Here is a 23,745-nt window from a genome sequence, read left to right as displayed (position 1 = left end):
TTTGTTCTTGTCTTCCATAAACAACTTTACATAGATGTTTTTTTAACTTCTGTGAAGGAGCTGCATCAAAATGTTACAGCTGCTTGTTCCAGCTTGGCCTGGCAGCCCTCCCCTTGTGAAGTGACCCTCACTACAACTTTTCCTTGGATTTTATGTTTTCTTTGCCTCTAACACCCAGAACTGAAATGAAGGCCACCTCTTAAACCAGTGGGGTTTCAGAAACAGCAGCTTCTCCATTTTTGCTTAGGAAGGTCTTGAGTCGAGTTTCAGTTTGAGGCTTTCCAGAAGCAGCCCCACATTCCAGAAGCTGTCACGAGAAAGGGCCAGCACAGAGCCAGGTAGGGAAAATGATTTATTCAACATGCAGCAGCACAAATGCATCGGAGATGTATGTACAGGTAGGACTGCTGGGGATGAAGCAGGAACCTCACCCTACAGACAAGGAACATTCATAATTTAATTTCCAAAGCAGCAGGACCGGGGTGCGTGGCCGTGTCCGCTGTTTCTGTTCACAGAAAGCACCTGTGCTCTCCTGCCTTCCTCCAAGTCACAGTGAGATCCACGTGCAGGCAGGGCAAGCAGTGACCCTGCTCCTCAGGACATACCACCCAGGCACTGCCCCCATGCCTACCGTGTCTAAAGTGCTGGCAAGAACATGTCTGATGCAGAAAGAATTCTCTCCTCGTCCCTTATCTCCCAGTCCATCGATTTGAAATAGCTTTCTTTAGAATCCGAACAAACCATCCCTCTCACCTGCCTTCTACATCAGGAAGCTCACAAGGCTGAGGTCTCCACAGGCTGCAGACCAGGACAAGCTTGGATTCCACCTTCAGGGGCTCCTGCAGCTGCCTGGTGCCTCTGATGAGGGCCTCAGGCTTGTGAATCCCCTGCGTTTTTCATCTCTAGGGATTTTTACTCTGCAGCACAGTAGAGAAAATTCAACTACAAGTTACTCCAAGCTGTGTTTGCAGCAATGGTTTTACAGCCACCATTCATGTCCCGTGGAGTTTTCCTAAAAGGCAGGAGCCTCTTCCTGTGTACTGCTTTTCTCTGTCCTGTTCCCACATTTGAGAAGAGCTGTTGCTTGACAGCCCTGCTGGAAATGCAGAGCTGAGTGTCCAAGGACTGTCCAAGCACCTCGCTGTGCTTGTGTCAATGGGTTAGAAACCCCCATTAATTTACAATGGGCTGTCTCAGAGCTCACTGAGGCACTGCTTGAGACTGGAAACTGAGAAGAAGGACGGGGCTGCTGGAACCAAGTTTTGCTGATTTGAACCTTACTTCTAGGAGAGTGTAGCTAAGGGATCAGCTCTTCTGTTAGCACAGAACACTGATGTCCAGCAAAACTGCTTTCCCCTTTGTGGGCACAATTGCACTTTGCCACTTAATACAGGGAACAAAGAAGATGGGGCATTAACCCAGGGGCTCCCCCAGGGGAACCTCTTCCTTCCTCTGCCTGCTTGTTCTAATATCCTACAGCTCTATTATTTACATCTTGTAGGTCACTGTACTCAGCCCAATAAAACACAGTATTTGACTATACTAATAATACTGCCTGCATGAGGGGACATGAGAGGCATCTCTCCTTACCCCTGGATTCAGTCACTGCCCCAGATTAGTGATTGTAAAGACAGTTCTGTGCTCCAGGTGCTGTCCTCCTCCAATACTGACCAATACCTTCCATCCCTCTTTTCCCCTCACTACGCATTTCCTCTTTTCCCCACACTATGGAATGCAATGAAGGCAAAAAAATAACCAGTGTAACCATTTGCAGACAAAACTCAGCCCTAGCTGCCCCAAATGGATACCCCCGGGCGGCAGCCAGCAGTGTAAAATAAATACAGCAAGTAAAGGTACAGCAGTGTGGCACACACGGAGCGAGGGGCTGCTTACACGGGCCCTTGGGAATGAAGCAGGAGAGGGGGAAGGGAGCTAAGTGCTATTTCAGTGTAAAAAAGGAAGCATTCCCTCACGGAGCAGCATTATTGCTCAGCATGCTCACAGGCCCGTGTGGCACAAGGAGGTCACAGTCCCAGGGAGGGCTCTGCGCTGAGCTCGCGGCATCATCACCCCACAGCCTGTCGGGATCTCTGGACAGCAGTGCAGGAAAAGCCAACTACATCCCCTTCTGCTGACAGGTCTCCCCTCAAAATACAATAACTTCAAGTTTAATAGAGTGGAAGATAGAACCAGATTCACCCAGAGGTCAAGGTAAAAGCAGCCAGCACTGCCTGTCACTGGCTGCCACTCAGTTCATGCTTGGCATAAGTGTTCCAGGGCCCCTTCAATGTGGGGCACAACATTCTGGACTAAAGCTACAAGCAGAGTGGTCAGGACATGTAAACAAAGCTGAACATCACCAGTGGATAGCATGTGTGTCCCTCCCCACGGCACATCCGTTCCAGTCCTGTGGGATCCTGCCCTGGTCCTGTCAGAGTCTCTGGCAGTGTCCTAAGGTCATAGATTCCCCCACTGCTCTACCGGGGGAAACTGATCCACTTCGCCCACTTCTGTGCTGGGCTGATCTCCCAGGGTGAAGGTCAGTCTGTACCTCAGCCTCACCTTCTCCTGCAGGAAAGACAAAACCCAAAAGCAACATGAGAACAGCCCCAGCTCAACAGCCCCGAACAAAACACTTCACTGTTACAGCTCTACAGAGAGCACAAGACTTCTGTGGTACAGAGCAGGGGCAGGAGGGCTCAGGTTAAGTTCATTAAGTTCAGCTATTTACAGACCTGAGTTATTCACCTTACATTTTTTATACCAAAAAACCTTTACTGCTTAGCATGGAGCAGAAGGAGAAAAGCATAAATGACCTGTGAGCAGACACTGCACAGATGTGGCCAGCTGCTCAGCTGCTCTCCGGAGAGCCTAAAGACTGCTGCTGGAAAAGTTCAAAATTTTCAAAATTAAATTCCTCATTATGTGGAAGAAGGTAAAACAGTTCCTGCTCTGAAAAATGCCTTGCAATACAGTAAGCAAGAGATGGAAGCAGCCCTTCAATGAGGGCACCTCCATGTACCTCACAAAGTTTTTAAACATCCACTAAACCCCTCTGACATCCATCCTTCTATCTCAGAGCCGTCAGCTGATACTTGAAGGACACTGTTGTAATTCTCAAGTAGAAACATCTAATTTGTCAAACAATTAGAAAGTCCTTCAGCTTTGGACTTTCAGAGCTGGCTGACTGAATGAGTGACTACAGCAAGCAAAAACAGCTTCTCAGCTGCTCCCAGCATCCTCAGCAGAAAGTAAAGTGTTAACCCTGTTGTGTCCCTGGTCACAGGTACTTCCTCAGAGAATGATGGAACAGACATGATCTGACATTTGTCTGTTGGTTCATCAAAAGTACTGCTACAGCACCAGTTAATTTAGCATTGATCTAATTATCAGCAAAGCCAGGCACGTTCAGTGGAGTCAGGGGAGTCAAACTCCTGATGCAGCTTTGCTATCCTTTAAAGCTGTGCCTGACATGATCCTTGCTCCTTTTGCTGTGAGAGGTGTAGTGCCCCTTCTCACACCTCTCCTTGCCAAACACTTCTGGGAAGAGCCTCCTCTAGCCCTGAACTGAAACACCAACATTCCATAGTAACCACTTCCAGAGGGCACATTAGAATCACAGATAATTAAGGTTGGAAAAGACCTCCAAGATCAAGTCCAAACTTTTAGGAACGAACAGCTGTAGCTGCTCAAATGTTTGGTCCTACCCCTCCAGAGAGTTCAGCTGGTATCAAATGTGTCTGAGGAAGGCAGGATAAATCCCACTGTCCCTCTCACCTTCGCAGGATTTGCCAGAAGCATGACCTGAGTGATGGCAGCTGGCGGCTGGATGGGATTGAACGGAGACAGCTCAGTGCCAGAGGGTGGCTGTAGCTTCACTTTCATGGACTGCAAGTGAAATAGAAAGCAGAACCTCAGGGATGATCTCCTGCCTTGGGGACAATGAAGAATGCATGCACAGGCTGGGGGGACAACAGCACACATCCAAATGGAAGAGAATCAACCCACAAGTGAGGATGAGGGAACAAGAGCCAGCCCAGCTTGCAAAACACAATAGGAACAGGCAGTTCTTGGCTTATCCTGTTCAGTGTTTTCTGCCCGTGACAAGAACCTTTGTGCTTTGGAAAGGGGCACAGCACAGCCTATGGCAAGGTCCCCAGTCCCTGAGTCCATGGCCAGGCCTCCCTGGATGCAGTCTCTGTCCCGTGTGTCCCTACCTTGGGCACGGCTGCCTGCAGCACGATGTTCCTCACGGGCAGCGGCGCTGTGTTCAGCATGGAGACCACCACGACCAGCACGTCCGAGCGCCCTGGCGGGCACTCCCTGGCAAAGTGCAGCAGGATCCGGAACCCGTTCTTGTCGTAGGCTGTCACTGGCAGGGCACTGCCTGCCACAGAGAGAGAAGGGAGAGGATCCAGGTTCATGCTGCAGCAGGTGGGCTGAGGCAGCATCAGGTGTTCAGGATGTTCAGCTGGAGCTGCTCATCCCTTCTCTCTACTTCATGAGCTTTGCCAAGAAGCTTTGCCTTTAAAAAATGTTCAGAGCAAGGTGAAAAGCCTGAAATACTTACTGGGTTTAATGGATTCCAAGGGAACATGGACGTTGGCCAAAGAAATTTCAGGTGCTTTCATGGGACTGCCTTGCTGCTGGAATGACGCCGGCTGGAAGAGAGGACTTCCTGATCCAGCAGTGCAGCTGCTTGGGAAGGGAGCTGGAGGGGCTCCAGAGGCAGTGGCTGGCAGCCCTGCAGGTGCTGCTAATGGGGCAGGGGTGACAGTGGTTGGCAAAGTAACCCCAGGGAACACTGCAGGTGTCGCCATGCCTTGGGTGGCACTCCTGCAAGACAGAAAAGCCATGGCGAATGGAGCTGGAAGTGAAGCAGGAATTTCTCCAACACCCAGAGATAACAGCACATCACGAGGACAAAGCAGCAGCCTGCAGCTAGGCTGGAGCCTGTGACTCTGCACAAGTCTCACATGAGGAGAACTACAAGGACAGGGGTGGTGGTAGGGGTGGGGTCACTTCTCTGAGTCAAGAAGGAAATGAGGCCTCTGTACCTCAACAGCTCATTCCCCTTCACACCACACCTTTGGATCAGGCAACAGTACAGCTGTGTGCTCTGCCTGAATTTCCCTCCCAGAGGTGGGAAACTTGTATTAGTTTTTAAACTGAAACCTCTGAGAAGAAAAATCCCAATCCCACATCTCTACCAAACCAGAGAGTTGAAAGTCAGCCTCAGAACCTGGCACTGCAGCAAGCCTGGCTTTCTAACTGCAGAGCCAAAGCAAAGTCAGGACTTTTGGTTACCCTTTGGCTTCTTCAAGGAGTTGTCCCAATGCATCCATCTTATGTGGCATGTTGCTCCCCACAGACGAGCTGAAGTACCCAGGAGCAGCTGGAATAGTCTTAGGAGGCCCTGCAGGGGCAGCTGGGACAGCAGGAAATACAAATGGTGCTGAGTTTGGTGCTGGGATGCTGGGAGCAGTCTGGGAAGCTGGGAAAGCAGAAGGCAGCGTGGCTGATGTCCCACACGTGGTCTGTGATGTGTGATGGAGAAGAGGGTTCCCTGCAGGGTTGCAAGCAACAGTCACCATCTTCGGATTAAAGAAATCCAGGTCCAACTGCTCATTCTGAAAGAGAGGACAGATAGATGCTCTAACTCACTGCTGCCCCTGATGCAGAAATGGCACTGCTCTATTACAGAAGGACAGAGGTTTACCACAAAAACAGGTGCTGGGTGACAAGCAGCAAAGTCTGTGGCCTAAGTCAGGGCTACTTCTGATCTGTAATTTAAGCAAAGGAAGGACTAACATCATGGGGACAGATAGGACACTGAGAAAGCCAGGTTCAGGGATACCTACTCTGTTTAAACACATCTATCCCTATTTTAGGGCTAAGCCAGACTGCCCCTCTGCCTGTGTGTGTGATCACATGCTTCTCCAAGGTGACAGAGACCTCCCACAATGTCAATCCCTCCCTCCCCTTCTCTGAGACTTCTCCTTTGTACCTCAAACATGCTCCATTGGTTGTTTTCCAAGGTCTCCTTCCCTGCTGCAGGGGCTGGGTCATTCAGGCCTGGAGGGAGAAACAATAGGAGGAGAAAATGAACTCAGAGTCATTCCTTGGCTGCTGTTTCAGTACCATCAAAACTTGATTCAGCTCTGCCAGAGCCCAAGAACCTGATGAAACACTGAGATGGGCTGCAAGTCTATGATGAGGAAAAGAGACTGACAGCACCAGCAGCCAACAGTCATGCCCTGCACCCAGCTCTTCTAACCCATCCTGATTAGCACTGCCTTCTGCTGCTCACATCTGGGCTCTACAAACAGGCATCCTGCAGGCTCCCATGCACAGCCTCTCTGAGGCACCTTCCCTTTAGCACACCCGCAAAATCAGGGCTTAATCTGTCCCAAACTAGTGTAGCCTGTACAGCCAGCAGGATCACCCAACAGGAGATCAGACAGCAATTGCACTGAACAGCTGCTTTCTTGCAGCCAGCTCTGGGAAGAGATTTTAATACTGACTCACTGAGGTCTAATATTCAGAATGATGCAAGGGATTCCCTGGAATCCAGGAACATGGAGAACACAGAAGCAGCCTTTGTTAGGATGGATTGAGCAGCCCTTTTGCAGGCCCCTCAGTGTCTTACCCAAGCACAGAAGCTCCTCATCCAGCAAGGACAGGGAGTTGGTTGTGCTGCCCTGCTGAGCGGGTGCTGTTTCCACCTGGCCGGAGGAGCTGCTGCGCAGCGGTGCCAATGTCTGGGGAGGAGGAGGGAGGATGGGGATTTCAGCTGGGCCAGGGGCTGTGCTGGGGGCTGGTGCCAGGCTGCTGGGTGGCATTGGAGGTGGCGGAGTGCTGGTGACGTCCAGTCCAGCAAGGTCAATGAGGGTGTTGAGATTACTGGTGGAGTTACTCCCTGCAGTGGACAGGAGAAGAGCACTACTAGGAAAGAAGGCAAAAGGCTCAGAGTAAACCCAGTGTGCAGAAGAAATTAGCAGAGAGATGGTTTAGATCCTCATCTCAGCATAGCTTGTGGCTCTTTGTAACAGAGCAAGGGTATTTGCTGTCCAGACTATGTAAATCAACAGAGATACTTAAAGAATTTCCATGTGAAAACCTGCTGCAACCACTGCTCCTTCCCCAGCGCTTCACAATTCATGATCCCTTCAAAATTTTTTGAACTCAGATAAGGCGTTGGGAGATCCTACAGCATTATAATAAACAAAGGCTACCAGAGAGCTGGAGAGCTGAGGGAAATTCATACCATCTCAAACTTCATATTTAGAACAGTCTTGTCCCAGTAAGATGCTGCCAGGCAGCAGCACAAATGTTTGAGTCCCAAATGGTAATTCTGTCACACTCATGTCCAGAGCTTTAAATGGTGAAGCTGAAGTGTGAAGTGGGCAACTGGCCTGAATTCACAAATGGAATTACTGGCAAAACCAGGAAAAGGACCTCTGGTCCAGCTCCTACTCTCCAGCTCTTGTGTTTTTAATAAAATTATCTTTTTCTTACACATCACCATTAAGAAACAGGACAAATGTGGGGAGGAAAATGTATGAGAACTTCCGGCCACAAAAACTGCTCAGATGCAGGTTTGCTACTGATGTCACAAAGGTTTCAGTAATATGGACTGAGCAATGGAGAATGCAAAGCTGCAGCACTGCTGCTCCTGTCCAGAATTGTTTATCCACTGCTCAGGAGCCTTCTTGTCCCCCTCTGATTCACAAACTGTTCGCCACAAGAACCACCAAAAGCTACTTTAACAAAACAGGAAACATTGTTCAAAAGACTTAGAACTGCAGGATTCAAAAATTAAACAACTGGCTTCCCAGGAACTCACCTTCCACTACAGACATCCCAGGGAGATCCACTTCACCATTGATCACTTGCCCCTCTATTATTTTTTTATAGGAATTTATCACACGGGATAAATTGTCACTGGCCTGCAGAATATCCCCTACAAGAGAGACAAAAATTACTTCCAAGGCTTCAGTCACTTTGCTCCCACTAATGCTGAGAGTGCTCAGTTGTCAGCTATATAATCAGCAAGAAAAACCATGAATATTTGGCTATGAGCTCCATCACTCTGCCTGTGCCACACTTCTCTAAGCAATACCCTAACCTCTTCTAGCTCCACACACATTGCAGTAACAAGGAAAAAATGAGCCCAAGGTTGTTCCTCACAGCAACCCTCTTCCCCTCCCAAAGCAGCAGCTGTCCCCCATTATTGTTCCCATCCTCCTGAACCACCTTTACTATCCAGTCCTTGCCTGAACTGAAATGATAAGCACAAAGAGAGAAGGATTGTCCTTTACCAAAGCAACGGGAACTCACAGTGAGGAGGTGACTTTACAGCTGAACCTTTGCATGGGCAAGGAGCACAAAGCAATTAAAAAAGGACAGGTGTAGCTTAGTTTACCCAAACTGCTGTCATTATCCTCTGTCTCACTGGCCAGCTTGAACAGTGTCCGTCGTTTGGTTTCACACCTTTCGTAGAGCTCCTGGAAGACAGGTTAGGACAAAGGATTTCACTTTGTGGCAGGAGCCACTGCCAGCAGCACCAGTCAGCACAGAACAACCCCCAGAACAGACCAGTCTTACTGTGCTGACCATGCCAGTGTGGCTGCACAGCCAGGATGGCCCTCCCTGCCCAGCTCACAGTGCTGAGCAGCGTTACATGAGCCTGGGGTCTAAACACAACCTGCATTTCCAACACATCTCTCAGTCCTCCCTCACATCAGCACTTACGGCCAAGTTCTAGTCTAAAAGAGATGTTCCTTCCTTGTGTAGTAGTCCCTAAAAGCCTGAGGAAGAGCAGAATATTGTTTCAGCAATTAGGCTTCAGTTGTGCTGCAACCACTACTGAGTCTGTAACCACACGGCAGAAAGGTGGCAATAACAAAATGGTTCACAGAAACAAACCAGTTTCTTAAGCTTCTTACCACTGTTTAAGGATCTTGCTGTTAAAAATAAGTGGGTTTAATTTTTTTAATTAGATAATGTGCAACTCTTAAAGGCTCTGGGCCTACCAAGTCATCCCTGGTGGCTGTTTTGATTTTTACTTTCCTGATGTTCTCCTAACCCTGTAACACAAGTTAAAACTCTTCCTCTGAAGGAGAGGGACTATTTCCTGCCCCAGTCAGCCTTTAGTTTATTCATCCACAGTGCTGCAAGGGACAGTTATAACCTGCAATCCGTGTGTCCCTATAGGATCCAGAATTACAAACTGCAGCTTCTTGGTTCTGCCACGATGCACCTTTGGAGAACAATTGCACCTCACTTCAAGCATATGTGAAACTGAGCTACTCCCCACCCAGTCTTTTGGTGAAAGGCACTAAAACCATGGATATTTTCTTGCCTGCTGTTTGCAGCAACTGCTCCTGTTTCTCACCACTGCTCTCCATTTTACTGCAGTGTTTGTAATTCTCTGCAAAACTCAAGTCTGTAAGAAAGGACTGACTCCAGGACTACTGGGAAGAAGGAGCAGCTCAGACCCACCTTCATGAGCTCCCTGTCGGCCTCTGATGAGTCCTCTTTGCTGTAATGAACCAGCATCTCATTCAGCAGCTTCACATTGTTGTTCACCTCCTCCAGCGTGTGCATGCGCTTTGTCACCTTCTGGATCCGAGCCTCATCCTTCAGGGTGGAAAGCACAGACAGAAAGGGTGAGTTTGTCTCTAGAAGTTCACAGTAACACAACCACAGATATTATCTGTAAACGTGTCAAGTGATGGCTATTTAAGGCTAAGCTAGGAAAAAAGCAAACAAAACCCTTCTTTGTTCATGTGAAGCTTTGCATATTTTATTTTCACCACCATTCTGAAATTACAGGCAACCCCATATTTTGAAAAAGTCTCATTAAATAGACTTCAATGTATAATTACACCGCTAAAAAAGTTCCCAGAAATTCCTTTCTGACCTTTTCAGAAGATTTTTTTTTTGTTCACTTGATGCCATTTAACAAAAGAGATGTGTTTGAAGCAAAAAATTCACTAGGAACAACATGCACACTCTGGTGGAAAATGTCCACCCATCTCTGATTGGAGATTCCAACTGAAGACATAGGAGTCTCCCCTGGGAACAAGAGGAGCTTGAATGGAAATATTTTAGTAACCTATACAACCACTACAGTCCAGAAGGTACCCTTTTATTTGCCAGAATCCCAGTGAGTCATTTCCTGGACTCCAGAGTTTGGAATGACTGTCATGGGTGGATGCAGCACAGCTCTACAAACAGGAAGGTGTTTCCATGGACTTGTTTGTGACAAAGTCCAGTGACTCGGTCCTCAGCATCCAGGGGTGGTACCACGATGCTCCCACCAAACCTTGATATGAAAGCCCATCTTGAGTGATGGGAATCTGGTAATTACAACAAGGGATATTCAATTCCTGCCCAATCCTCCACCAGAGACACCAACTGTAGACACTTCTGTGACACAAACATCTCCCAGGTACAAGCTAGAGACCAAATCCTAAGCTCTCCACCATTTGAAGTCAAATTGCTTAAAACCTGGAAAGCAGACTGCTGACCTGAACCAATCCTACAGGAATTTCTTACCTCTTTTACCATGGATTTTATAAGTTTGTTGGCCTCTTGTAAATCATCTGGGTTTTTGCTTTTCAGCAGCTTGGCTAGAAGCTGAAAGACAAGATGATAGTCAGGAGACAAATAAAGACCCTTGGGTAAAGGGAAAGGAATCTGTGTGAACAATTCAGGGGAAAAGGGATACAGCCCAGTATTGCAAAGCTTACACAGCTTCCATAGTTACAAGGACTCCAGCATGAGTCATTTAGAGTTTATTATCTATGTGAGCTCCTGCATTCCTGCTTTTACACAGGACATATTCTGTGAAATCTCAGAGACTTCTGACACCAGATAGTTATTCCTCCCATACATTATTTTTCCTCCTGTGTGTGAAACATTCTCTGCTTTCCAGTACTTCAGCAGGATGGCACTTTAACAGGAGTAACCCCATAATGGTAAAACAGACAAGGTCTTAACTGGAACTTTGGGTTAAGCGGGTGGACAAAGCAGTGAGTTCTGCAAAAGTACAGACCATCCCCCCAAAACTAAAAGCCACATTATTATACTTTGTTTCCTTATTCCAAATGTGCACTGAGTAATCACTTTTCATTAGTGATTTTGGCACAAGTCTTCACTGTACCTTGGATTTCTCCTCATCATCAAACACCGGGTTCTTGGGACGAGGTGGTGGAGAAGGAATGAGTGTTCTGTCTGCAGGAATCACAGGATCAAACATGACAATCCCTGAAAGCAGAACGGGAACCCCTGTGGTCAGCACACACCCTCACACCAGGCAGGGCACACAGGTACTCCCAGGCTGCTGTCAAAGCCAACACACATCTGCCCCTGACACTGCCACGCTGTTCCAGTGAACAATACATCCAAATCCCTGAGCTGACTTTTACCTGGATGTTCTCCCAACCCCACAACATGAGCTAAAACTATCCCTCTGAAGGGGAGGAACCATTTTCAGCCCCATTTAGCCTTTAGTTTATCCATCCACAGTGCTGCAAGGGACAGTTATGACTTGCAATCTGTATGTCCTCATAGGACAGGATGGTTTCCAGAGCTTCCATGGAATCAATTTTTCTTATGAAGCTACTGAGTTTTTTTCACTGTGCCTACACAAGAAATGTGTGTCAGCTGAACTAAAGGTACAGCTGCAAAGCCATTCATTTGAAAGAACACAAAAGGCTGCTTGGAAGCTCTTATTTCACTTTCAACTAGACTTGTTCAAATAATTTAATAACTACTTCCACCAAATAAAAAATTCAACTTAAAAAAGGCCCTTCAAACCAAAACAAAAGTATTTGCAAGGTATCTCATTAATTTAGTTAACAGAGCCAGCCCAACCCTGCCCAAGGCATTTACACATAATGAAAAGCTTTTCAGAGAATTTCTCCCTTGTTCTATCTCCCCTCAGAGTTTGTGTTGACCCCATTTAATTAGAAGCTGTAGATTTTGTGATGCTCTTGCTCAAAGCCAAGGCTGGAGAGAATGCATGAGTGAGCAGTTGACTCCCTACCTTGTCTCTTCAGCATGTAGTAGGCATCCTTGATTTTGGATTCCTCTGGCAATGCCACTGTCCAGCTATACAGCAATTCAATGACTTTGGACTTCACCTTCTCTGAGACTCGGTCTCCCAGGTACTAAGGGTGGAAAAAAGGATCCAAATTCTTCATGTTCTTAATTCCTTTTTAAAAATAAAGCTTTGTGGAAGCTCAGTGATATACATTACAAGGTGTATGATCCAAGTTCCAAGATGGCCTGAGGTACATCTCACTAGGAGGAAAAACTGCTCCTCTAATAGATTTGAAATAACAGTGAAGAGAAGCTTTGTGATTATCTTCAGCAAAAGAAAAAGCAGCTATTCTGCTAGCTCCAGGATTTTGCTATTTAAAAATTACAGCAATACAGAGAACCACCTCCTCCCCTGTCTTATGGGAGAGAATGTAGGAATGCATTGCTGCATCAATCATGCCATAGGGAAGATTTTCAGCACATTAAACTCATCATGAATGTTGAGGGACTTAGCAAAGCACTCTTTACACAGCAAGTCAGCAGAATGAGGACTAGAACTCCATGGTGTGTTGTCAAACCTCTTGTTTTAACCTCTGCATCACACTTCTCTTCCACCACCACTGGAGTTCTGTTTTTTAAAACAACACAGCCAAAGTTTTAGAAGCCCTTGAGTTACCTGAAGAATTGGAACAGCCCAGAGACTGCATAGTGATGGCACATAAGTACGACTTCCTGAGAAATTTAGTAAGGCATAAAAAACCCCCAAACAACAAGAGCTTAGCTAATAAATGCTCTTGAATATAGACTAATAAGTGCAATGAGCCAGACAGAACACTGCAAATATTTTGGATGCTGCCTTTAGCTTACAGAGATCAAAAAGTAGCTACAGCCATAAGGTTCAGGGACTAACCTTTGGAGACACAACTTTTATTAACTCGTTTAAAAAGCGAAACTTCCCAACTTCATTATGAAATCTTCTCCCACAATTCTTCATACAAGCTTCCAGCACCTGCATTCAAGGAACAGAAACAGGGGCTGAAACAGCAAAACCCTAAAATAACAGTGTGTGTTCTGCTTAGAGGGGAGGTGAAGGGCCCCTGTCAGTGGGCCAAGTATTCCTGCTCCATGTAGATATCAATCTCCCATCTTTAGGGACGACACATCAAGACAGGCTGGTGTCCCACCCTCAGCCAGGTGTATCTGGGTCTTGATACTTGGTCTTAACAATGAACACAAATCTTGCCTGAAGATAACAAAGGAAAGCAGCTCAAACTAAACCAGAGCTGTTTCTGGACACTTTAGAGACGGAACTGTGCTCCCTCCCACTTCCCACTCCCTCCCGGGGATCAGGGAACTCAGCCCCCAGCTGACCCCATGGACACTCCCTGTGCCCCCCCTACTCCACACAGGTGATGCCATAGGATACATGCCTGGATTTAAGAGGAGGGGTAAGGACTACCTACTGTCAAGGCTTGGACTGCCTCCCATTCCTGTGGTGACTGGATTTTATGAGCCAGGAGTCTCACAGCTATCTGTGGCCTGGAACAGAGCAGAGCCCCGTTACAAACAGAGCAGGTAAACACCAGGAAGGATTTTCACACTTTCACAAATTCTGCTGTTTAAACAAAGTGTCTTCCACATAATCAAAGGGAAATGCCATTAAATACTTTTATTTTTCCATCACAAAGGCTAACAAAAAATGTTCATGGTAACTTCGTAAGCCTGGCTGTTTGCATGCATGAAAGGAAGAGAGGGCTGGTAGTCTGAGCCAGCAATTCCAGATTCCTCCTTGGGACGGACCAAACAATTGCCAGTACAGGCCCTAGCCCAGGAAATCATTACTCTTGCATTTGTTTCCTTTTTTCAGAAGAAAACACTTCTTCCTTAGCTCTCACGAATGCTGTGAGCCAGGTTTCCTCAGTTAAGTCCAATAAGGATTTTAAAGATGCGAAGCCCCACCAGCACAATCAGTGATAACCCAATTTTATAGACTGTCAAATGGAATAATTTTGGCCAGATGAGAACCCTGGAGCTGCAGAAGCTGAAATTAGAAGCAGATTCAGAATTCCCAGTTTCCCAGTGCTCAGTCTGGATTAGCCACGCGGCCTTTCACAGGAGAGGCAGCATCCTCTCTCTGTTGTAGCCAGCTCTGCCTTGTGATATCAGTATATATAAAAGAAAATGTAAATGTTTGATGATGGAATTTCACACTTTAAACGGTGAATGTTAATTTATTAAGTCTAGAGCAGTTTGGAACACCCACCCTTCAAGTTCCTTGTTGATCTGGTCACAGAATCCAATGATGTATTCCCAGTCTTCTTGCCTGTTAGATGGGTTGGTGGCTTTATCTTTGGCAAGGAAAAGAGAACATATTACCAATCAAGAGAAGAAACAGTATAAAAGGTCACACATTTCTTAGAGAAAAGCATCTGACATCCATTGCCAGCTCTAAAAAAGGAGAAAGAAATTCACACATGGTATGTCTGTTCAGGGAAAAGGGTGTGCCCAAGTTGAGACATCCAAACATCCAGTAAGAACCACCGCTTTCTAAAGAAAACAGGTGCCAAATCTCAAGTATTTAGAAACAGGCTATTCCCATATCCTCAATGAGAGCACAAGATAAAAGATTTCAGCTCACAGCTTCCTCTGCCTGAAATGCTGTCTCTTTCTATTTGGCTGTAACATTAAACTCTTTAAAGGTTAAACCCTCACATTTTCTACATATGAAATTATTTTTGTATTCCCTGGGAATTTTGCAGAAGCAAGAGCTGGAACATCAGCTGTTTAATATCACTCATTTAGCATTAGCACTTGCTTTTGGAGTGCCAGCTGATTTGATTGATGCCTTAGCATTTCTCCTGGGATTTATGACTGAAATTTATTATTATATGTTGAGTTCTTCTTGCAAGTAATAAACACTGCAGCCTGCACCTGATCAGGAACTCAAATCCTACATGCTGAAGCCAAGAGATCGATGCTTTACTGACAGGGCTATTTCAGGCTCCTGAAGGATCCTGCCTTAAGCAGCAGGACCTCACTGACTGTACTGATTGCAGAGTAGTGAGGCTATCAGCATCTCTTTGGTTATGAATGCATCTTCTCCATATATTTTACTTAACCCTGATGCAGCAATGAATTTACAGGAGATCTTAAGCCAAGACGACCAAACATTATGGGGGTTTTTTTCTTGTAAGGGAAGAAACAATGCACTGTACCCGTCCCTAAATATCTATGTATATCTATGAGCTGGCATTTAAGAAACCTTCCTCAAATTTTTAACATAACAGAAAGAGGTTTAGAAAATAAAATACTGCTTAGTCAGATAGTACAGAGCAGGGATGAAGAGCAGGAAAAAGCCCCACACATATCCCTGTACTTTCATCTCAGAGGGAAGTATAACAAACAAACACATGTTGCATTACCAAGTGTCATTTTTTATCATCATTAAAATGTATCCTTTTACCTTTCCAGAGACAGATAAAACCAGCTGCTTTAAAACTCCAAACCCTCCCTTTCCCAGTGCACCTCAGCCCTCCTACTGTGCCCATACTGCAAAGTTTGCTCAGGTTTTCCTCCTCACTGAATGATACTTGTAGAGCAAGTAAATTTTCCATGGATTGCATGTAAAATATTCCACAGGTGAATCTCTGTGCCTGCTGCTGGTCTTCCTGTGACCCTAGATAAGCAAAGACAGCAGCCAGGGAGGAATAACTGCAGGATCACATCCTGTAGAACTAAGGAGGAATAACTGCAGGATCACATCCTAAGAACCAGCTACAGGCTGGTCTTAAACTCAAGAGATTCAAGGGAGGCTCAGTTTAAAAGACAACTTCTGCAGAGCCAAACAACTGTTCCAAACATGTGGCACCTAAACCTTATTACCACATTTCCAACTGCTGAACATCCTGGAAGCATCATGAAACCATGGACTTACAACAATCTAAAGCCTCTTCATGAAAGTCAAACAGCACCGTGGTGGTTTGGTGCTCCAAAGCACCTCTTGTGCTCGGCAGCCGCAGAAGAAAAACACTCAGTTCCAGGCTGGAATTAAGGGAATTTACTTAATAAATGCAGGAGGAGCAGAAACAGATATGGACACACAACCAAACGGACTCTGTTGGCTGCACAGCCTGAAATTAGGAAAATGATGTGGTACAAACATGAAAATGTAAACAACATTTCCATGCTCCAAGTGTTAATTTTAAAGCTGTTCCAAGTATCTCCAAAAATTTTTTCCAATGACACTGGATTATTTCATGCTCTCAGACTCATCTAAGTTTTCTTCTGCAAAAGCTCTCACATGAAGACAGTGAAGCCTCAGAAGGAGAGAGTGACTGCCAAAGGGAAGTGCTGTTCCACATGAAGAAACTCCCTATTTCCAACATCCATAAAACTTCCATGTGAAGCCTTGGTTCATAAAAGTTAATGAGCTTGATCACAAGTCTTGCCCTGGCTCTGGAGATTGGTGTGTTTGCATGACACAACACAACAGGGTGTATGGATACCTGTTCCCAGTCTCAGCACAGCCACATGAACTCAGCATTCCAGCAGAGCAGAATCACCTCACTTCACCTTTTCAGGTCTGCCCCACAGGAAGCTGTGTCACGTCTATCAAGTTGTGACTTAAAATCCTCTATTTTTATGAAGAATGCTTAAAATGTGGGCAAGGAGCTCATCTGTGCTGCTTTATAAATATGCTTCAACCCTTATGTGAAAGGATTCACTCCAGGATGAAGAGTTGGTGCTCTGGAATATCAAATCCTTGGCTTTTCTGTTGAAACTGCCAACCAAGGCCCATTTGGTACCAGTTATTTGCTTCCAGAGACACTTGTCCACCTGGTCCCCTCCTGAAAATCCCATTTCACACTGGCAACCACATGAATCTAAATTAGCAATTGGCACTACCCCAGTCCTGCTAGCACTTTTGCCTCAGTTTTCAGCTTTTTTTTAATGTGCTCAGGACAAACAAAGCTGCTTCACACCCACCCCGAGCATCAGAGCCACTCAGCCCTCAGGTGCTCTGCCAGACTGAAATGCTAATGAGGCAACATTCAGATTAATAATTAGATATGAAACAAAGGTGTTCGTTTTCTCTAGAGAGAAATGATGCTGGAATGCAGAGAACCACAGAGCAGCTGGAATGAAGAGAACCACAGACCATTAACTGGCTGGTAATGAATGCTCCTGTTTTCCTGGGTTCACTTCTCTACTGAAATGAGACAAAAGCCACCCCAACAAAGAGTTTCCCCAGGTCAGGCTTAGCCTATGAATTGGGAATCCCCAGCCCGGGCAAGTCCAGTCTAACAGTCAGACTCTGTTTGCATCCCTGGGCAGAAAAGAATGCTGAGACAGAAAACCCAAGGAAAAAAGAAATTAAGACAATTATAATATTTTATCCATTTGTATCTGTTCCACAGTGGAACACTGCCTTAGCCTGACATGAGTGGGATATAAGAAGCTTCCTTCTGGATGCAGCAGAAAAAGCAGCATTGGAGTCAAAGGCTCCAGCTGTGTTTGTACAACTGACATTATCTCCTAACCTTCTTCTGTTTCATCTCAGTGCAGAAGCAGAGCCTGCCAGCCAGAAGGGAACAGGAAGGATCACCTTCTCTCATCCCAGCTGCCTGGAATGAGGCAGGACATGCAGATGCCAGATCATCACTGGCTGAGGCGCAGATCTTGCTGCAGCAGCTGGACACGAGGATGATGTTACTTCATGGGTCTGTGACTCCACCTGATGCCAGAGGCAGGGCAGCAGGAGGCTGCACACCACCGCAGGAAAAAAACCCAACATTTTCAGTAAGAAATTCTCCATCTTCCCATGGCTGGGAAGTTGGCTGTGCTGCTGAGCCATTCTCTTTAGGAAGGGCACAGCATGGCACACCGTCAAGGCTGGCATTAGCCACAGCTTTGTGATGATCACACAAAAAAAAACCCTCGGGAAGGCAGGTGAAAGCCGGGAGCTGCACCAGCTCTGCCTGCCCGGCCTCCTGACTCCGCCGGCAACTCCTGGGCACGGAAGGCTCCGCGCTCCCTGCGATGGGAGGGGCGATACAGCCGCACCAGCAGCGATCACTGTAGCAGTGACCTGGCATAAAAGCATCCTCCTAAATCAGAGAGCAGCACCCAAGCCTTGAAAAACGTGTGCCCCTCTGCAATCAGGCTCGCTGCAATTCTTCTCACAGTGAGTAAGGCCTTTGCAACTCTTCCCTTTAACCCCTTGGCCAAGGACAGATCACCCGTCCCTTAACTTCCTCAATTAAAGAAATATCCCCACAAAACAAGCAGTCAGGAAACATTCCAGGCTATACAACCCAAAATATCCTTCCTACTAGAGATATTTTCACACACAAACTGAACTGGGTGAATCAGCTCTCCTCAGAGGAAGATTGCAAGGAAGGGATGTGGGTGTTCCTTCTTGTGTCTCACTGGCTACAACAAAAGATATTGACAAATTGTGGGAGTTGAGAGGAGGAGCAAAAACGGTAAGGGGACAGAAGGGATTGAGCTAAAATGAGAAGAGCTGAAAACATCTTTCAGCCAGTAACTCGTATAACAGATCATAACAGCATGTACATGTTCGAATTTTATATAAAAATACCAAGAAAGAAGGAGAATTATCTAGTCTTGTTGATGGAAGGATAGCTCCAAGGGTAACAGGTTTTGCACTCTGAGGTATTTGGGGTAATGACCATCTTCTGCTGTTTGCCCAGTGCCTGACTACTTGGAACTTCACTTCCTGCCATAATTAAACAAATAACTATTAAAACAAAAAGAAGAAAATCTAGGCAACAGGCTATGATGAGCAGGATGGCCTCCCAGGGACAGCAGCAGGAGCTCCTGTGTGTGGAATATACAAAAACGGTTACAGTTATGACTGATTCATTCAGGAATCACATCCCTGTGTTCTGTATAGCCAGAGCTGAAATGCCATGGGCAACACGGACAGACACACAGACAGAAGACACTCAGAAGGGGCTGGGCATCAACAGACAACGGAGGTTTGTCCCCTCTAACCTTTAAGATACCTTATCCTGACAAAGGGTTTTGATATATTCCAGCTTGTACAGAATGGATGTCCACAACTACCGTGAAACTGCAGCCAGGCATAAAGAAGGATTCGTCTGCTTGAAAATCACAGTTGTGTAACACATGAATACAATTCATCTGGGAAACCCCACAGTTCTGAACCTCAGGAACGGCACTCAGGCTGTACACTCGGCTGGCCACAACCCAGGCAAGGGACGAGACGGGAGGGACAAACACCTACCATGACCCTTTACGGACAAGAAAAAGCAGGTGCAGAGCACGGCGAGCTGCAGAGCCGCCCGCATCTCCCACGGGGAGCTGCTACCGGCCCCCACCCGCTGCCGCGCCCCGCACCGAGGTGACCGCCGGGAGGGGCGGCCCCGGCTCTTCCTCCGGGACGCCGCATCCCCGGCGTGCTGAGCCCCGGTGCCCGGTGTGCTGAAACTCCCCCGCGCCCGGGGGGGGCTGTGCCAACCCGTCCCTAAGGCGCTGACACCCCCCGGCCTCCCCGGGACGCCCGCCCGGCTGAGGGGGGCGGCGGAGTCGGGCGACCGAAGGCTGCAGGGAGGTGATGGGAAGGGGCTGAGGGGCCGGGGGGCGGCGGGGCCTGGGGTCGGACGGTGCCGGAGGGGGGCGGGCGGTGCCCCCGCGCCCGCGGTACTCACTCAGCCACGACTCCAGGCTCTCCCCCTCAGCCTCCGCCATGTTGCCGGAGCGACCCGGGGCCCCGCCCCGCCCGCGCGAGAGCCGCGCGAGGGGGGCGGCGCCAACTCCGGGCCCGCCCCCGGCCGGGGTGGCCCCGCCCCGCGCGGCCGCGCGCGCAGGGAAGATGGCGGCGCCCGGCGCGGCGGGGCTGGGTCGGCGGCTGCGGGCCTGGCTGCCCCGGTGAGCGGGGAGAGGGGGCGAGGGGCTTCCCGGGGGCGCACGGGCGGCACTGGGGGCTGCGGCCCACCGGGGGAACACGGGCAGCGCGGGGCGAGGCCGCGGGGCGGCTCACCGGGAGCGCACGAGGGGTGCGGGGACGGTGTGCGCCGCACCGGGAGCACACGGACAGGTCGCCCGCCTGTTTTTGCTGGGCTCATACAGGCGTAGAATTATCAAGGCTGGAAGAGACCTTTAAGGTCATGCAGTCCGACCGTGCACCCAGCACTGCCACTGTAATCCCTGAACCGCATCACCCAGCGCCAGGGATGGTGACTCCACCGCCTCCCTGGGCAGCCGCTTCCAATGCGAAAATGTGAAAAAAGGGATAGAACCCCGCCCGAGCTGCTCGCCCCACTGCCACTGATGCCTCTCACATCTAACATGTCGTTCTGAGGCGTGTTCACATCTGTCCACGTCTGTCCAGCTGCATCCCTGTCACGACACAGCGTGTGCCTTGGGTTACAGCCCCGCTTCTCCCGTTCCTTGCAGGATGGTGCCGGTGAGATGGAGCCGCTACAACCCCAGCTACCTGGAGCCAGAAGTGAAAAAGGAATCATATCAGAAACCTTTAGAGGAGCTGACTGAGGAGGAAAGGGAACAAATGGAGCTTAAGGCTGTTCAACTAATCAAAGCTGCTCCTCCCTCTCTCTCCAGTTCCGTGTTCAGCGACCCCATGATTAGGTCAGAGAAAGCAGCAGCTACTCCTCTCTTCAGAAACGGCTGGGAGCTATGCTGCCCTCCTCGACCTTCACCTGCTGGCTGAATATTGCCTTTTGTTACAGCATAATCCCTATATTCTGGGTTAATCTTTTCCCATCAACCAGTCCATTGTCCTACAGTGATTAGAGATAATTACAGCAGATCTGGCAGCACCCACACTTAACCGTGGGAACAACACAAAGGAATGGGGGTGGGGGGCTTATTTCTGTGTGTGATAAAATCAGAATTCATATCAGATCCCATTTGACTTTGTGTTTACAGTAAATTCACCAATATGATGATGAAGAGTGGAAATAAAGTGCTGGCCAGAAGCCTCATGTCTCAGGTAAGAACTCATGTTTCTTCTCACTGTTACGTTAAAACAAGACAAAATGGAAGGCTGGGATGTCAAACTCACTGGAATTGGAAATTACCAGAACTTGGGTGGTCCATCTCTGTGGTCTTGATGTGTTTCCCTCTGCCACACGTTGCTCTCAGCATGATTCCTCTGATAAACCATGGTTTGTTTGATAAAATGTACATTGCCCCACCCTCGTTGGCTCACAGACCAGCAGGTAAGAGCTTCATGGAGAACCTTCTCTTTCCATCCTTCAGTATCCCTGTGTCCTTCTGTACTGCATAAAGCATCATTTTCTCTAAACATCATCTTTCCAGCTCTCTGTCATGCCTTACCCTCTGTATAACTTGCCCTTGAAGTCCCACAAATGTGTCACCTATATGACAGAGCTTTGAGCCTGCTCTGACCCACAGCAATTGGTATTAACTGGTGGTCCCATCTGGTCTCTTCCACCCTTGAAATGGGAACACATTTTACCCAAATGTTTCCAATTGACTGCTGATTCCTTGTTACAGAAGAGCACATGGGCTCTGGGCTCTGGAGTCCAGGCTTTGCAGGGGAGGATGCTCAGTGCACAGACCCCTATTCCAGCCTCCACTTTGTCCTTGCCCTTCCCTGGCTTCTGACCTGGGTTTGTGCTGCTTGTCCCCCTCACCCCAAATGCAGTGTCTGATAAAACAGTCTGAAGAGCTGGAAGAAAGTGAAGTAAAACTTGAGTTAAAGAATTCCCAATGGGTCTTTGGCCTCTGGGGCTGGAGGACCAGCTGCTCAGGTGAAAACGGGGTGCCTGTAAAAGTGATGTAACATCATGGAGTGGGAGAATCCATCTGCTCTGTATGTCTTCTTTCTTGCCTTTCTTCCAAGACTCTGGAGACCATTAAGAGGAAGCAGCTGGAGAAGTACCACAAAGCTCCAGAAAATGAGAAGGAGACAATTGAATGCAACCCCTACGTTATCTTCCACCAGGCTCTCAAGAACTGCCAGCCCATCATTGGGCTCAGCAACATCACCAAAGGAGGCAAAACCTACCAGGTGAAAGGGGGGCTGGGAGCACATCTGGTTGGGAGAAATTAGGCAGGGAGGCAGATGAACTGATTTCCACCCCATCAGCTCAAGATCTTCTCTCCTTGAAAGAGCCCCTTCGCAATCTGGAATAAACCAGCACCTAGAAACTGTCCAGAATCAGGATCCCCACCTATGAGTATTGTGATTCCCCTGTCACAGAATCACTAAGGTTGGAAAAGACTTCTAAGATCAATCAAGTCCAGCCATTAATCAGCAGCAGTCTCTGGTTCTCTGACTAGATGTGAGGAGAAATACACAGCAAGTCTTTTCCAAGGAGACAGAGATCAGCAGCAAAAGAATTGGTAGTGCTTGGATTACCAGTCCTATCCACTGCACCATGTTGCTTGGGGAGAGGTCCCACAGCCCTGGGGTAGGTCAGCGTGGCAAAATGGGTCACCTAGATCCTGTGGGTATTTAAAACACAAGCAGAACCTGTCTCTGAGTACAGGCTCTGCAACCCTTGGGACCTGAAGGAGAGGTGAGATGTGGAGGTATTTGGAATTAGATGATCTTTAAGGTCTCTTCCAACCCAAACCACTCTGATTCTGTGACTTCTCTGTATTCAGTGCAGGGATGGGGTGACCATCTCCCATCTCTGCTAACACACACCAGCCTGGATCCAGCTCCCAAACAGGCCAGCATTTCCATTTTGGTAGCAGTGGCCAGTTCCTAAGGACAGAGCAGGAGAACTGGCAGGGCTCAGCTGTCAGGAGCAGGTCTGGCTGCAGAGAGCAGCACAGTGAACATCTGCAGGTGCCAGCTGGTGCTGTGTGGCTGCTGGGGAGGAGCAGGTTGCTGATAACTGCCGTGGTTTAACCCTTGCCCAGGTGCCCGTCCCACTGACGGACAATCGGAAGCGCTTCCTGGCCATGAAGTGGTTGATCACCGAGTGCAGGGAGAACAAGCACCGCCAGACAATGATGCCAGAAAAGCTCTCCCAGGAGCTGCTCCTGGCCTTCAACAACGAGGGGCCCGTCATCAAGAGGAAGCACGTCCTGCACAAGATGGCAGAGGCCAACCGGGCATATGCCCACTTCCGCTGGTGGTAGGGACCCTGCATGGGACACGCTGCCACGGCCTGGAGAGCAGAGCCCCAGGGCTGCCAGCCTGGGAGAGGGAAAGGTGGAACATCCCTTGCAGGCAGCTTCTGATCTAACCCAGGGAAAGCTTACACGATCCCCATGAGGTTCTTTTTCTTTGTGCTTGTCTGGATGGGGGAAGGGGGGGTCTGAGTTACCAGCCCCAGCAGGGATGCTCCAGTTATTTCATAATCACTTCCCTGTGAAGACAAGCCTTAGATGTTTTTCTTACAGCAATGCTAAACAAAATCACCTTTCACTCACCTGTTTCCTGGGCATCTGAAAGTATCTCTGCTCCTCAAATCAGCAGTGTTTTTGGCTACAGAGCTACGAGCAGAGCTGGATCCTCTTCCACACCATAACCAGCCTTAGAGGGATTAGTACAACAGGCAATAAAAGGCCCTTTTTGATTGTTGGTTCTGGTCATCAGCAACATTGTCTGCACAGATTTGATGGGAATGTTAATAAAACCAGTTTTATGGGAAAGGTTTCCCGATTGCAGACCTTTGTCTCTGTTGCTCCAGCCACCCTGGTTATGTA

At 48.0% G+C, this 23,745-nt stretch overlaps 2 protein-coding genes across 2 annotated transcripts; one reads left to right on the top strand and one right to left on the bottom strand.

Annotated features, from left to right (window-relative positions):
- Nucleotides 1-335: 335 nt before the first annotated feature.
- Nucleotides 336-19,838, bottom strand: GGA3 (golgi associated, gamma adaptin ear containing, ARF binding protein 3). The gene is made up of 17 exons (XM_039562568.1): nt 19,746-19,838; nt 14,315-14,399; nt 13,515-13,590; nt 12,962-13,060; nt 12,056-12,179; nt 11,171-11,274; nt 10,564-10,644; nt 9,505-9,642; nt 8,426-8,507; nt 7,847-7,963; nt 6,650-6,919; nt 6,008-6,075; nt 5,308-5,630; nt 4,571-4,836; nt 4,218-4,387; nt 3,778-3,888; nt 336-2,568 (listed from the first exon to the last, which is right to left on the bottom strand). Exons 1-17 carry the CDS (start codon nt 19,783-19,785, stop codon nt 2,458-2,460), a joined length of 2,265 nt encoding a protein of 754 aa, XP_039418502.1. The 5' UTR covers nt 19,786-19,838; the 3' UTR covers nt 336-2,457.
- Nucleotides 19,839-19,884: 46 nt separating this feature from the next.
- MRPS7 (mitochondrial ribosomal protein S7) lies at nt 19,885-23,706 on the top strand. The gene is made up of 5 exons (XM_039562573.1): nt 19,885-19,965; nt 20,494-20,685; nt 20,986-21,049; nt 21,926-22,093; nt 22,954-23,706. Exons 1-5 carry the CDS (start codon nt 19,910-19,912, stop codon nt 23,173-23,175), a joined length of 702 nt encoding a protein of 233 aa, XP_039418507.1. The 5' UTR covers nt 19,885-19,909; the 3' UTR covers nt 23,176-23,706.
- Nucleotides 23,707-23,745: the final 39 nt, after the last annotated feature.

Source organism: Corvus cornix, chromosome 18 (assembly GCF_000738735.6).
Source record: "Corvus cornix cornix isolate S_Up_H32 chromosome 18, ASM73873v5, whole genome shotgun sequence".
NCBI classification, from domain to species: Eukaryota; Metazoa; Chordata; class Aves; order Passeriformes; family Corvidae; genus Corvus; species Corvus cornix.
This window is presented reverse-complemented; position numbering and strand designations above follow the sequence as displayed.

Excerpts from the sequence above, each read along its gene's own strand:
- GGA3 (XM_039562568.1), bottom strand. The coding sequence starts at position 19,785 with ATGGCGGAGGCTGAGGGGGAGAGCCTGGAGTCGTGGCTGA. Across the intron at positions 13,591-14,314 it reads ATCAACAAGGAACTTGAAGG|GCCACAGATAGCTGTGAGAC; the intron begins GTGGGTGTTCCA and ends GCTCTGTTCCAG. Across the intron at positions 12,180-12,961 it reads TAAAAGTTGTGTCTCCAAAG|TACCTGGGAGACCGAGTCTC; the intron begins GTTAGTCCCTGA and ends TTCCACCCTTAG.
- MRPS7 (XM_039562573.1), top strand. The coding sequence starts at position 19,910 with ATGGCGGCGCCCGGCGCGGCGGGGCTGGGTCGGCGGCTGCGGGCCTGG. Across the intron at positions 19,966-20,493 it reads CTGCGGGCCTGGCTGCCCCG|GATGGTGCCGGTGAGATGGA; the intron begins GTGAGCGGGGAG and ends CGTTCCTTGCAG. Across the intron at positions 21,050-21,925 it reads CCAGAAGCCTCATGTCTCAG|ACTCTGGAGACCATTAAGAG; the intron begins GTAAGAACTCAT and ends CTTTCTTCCAAG.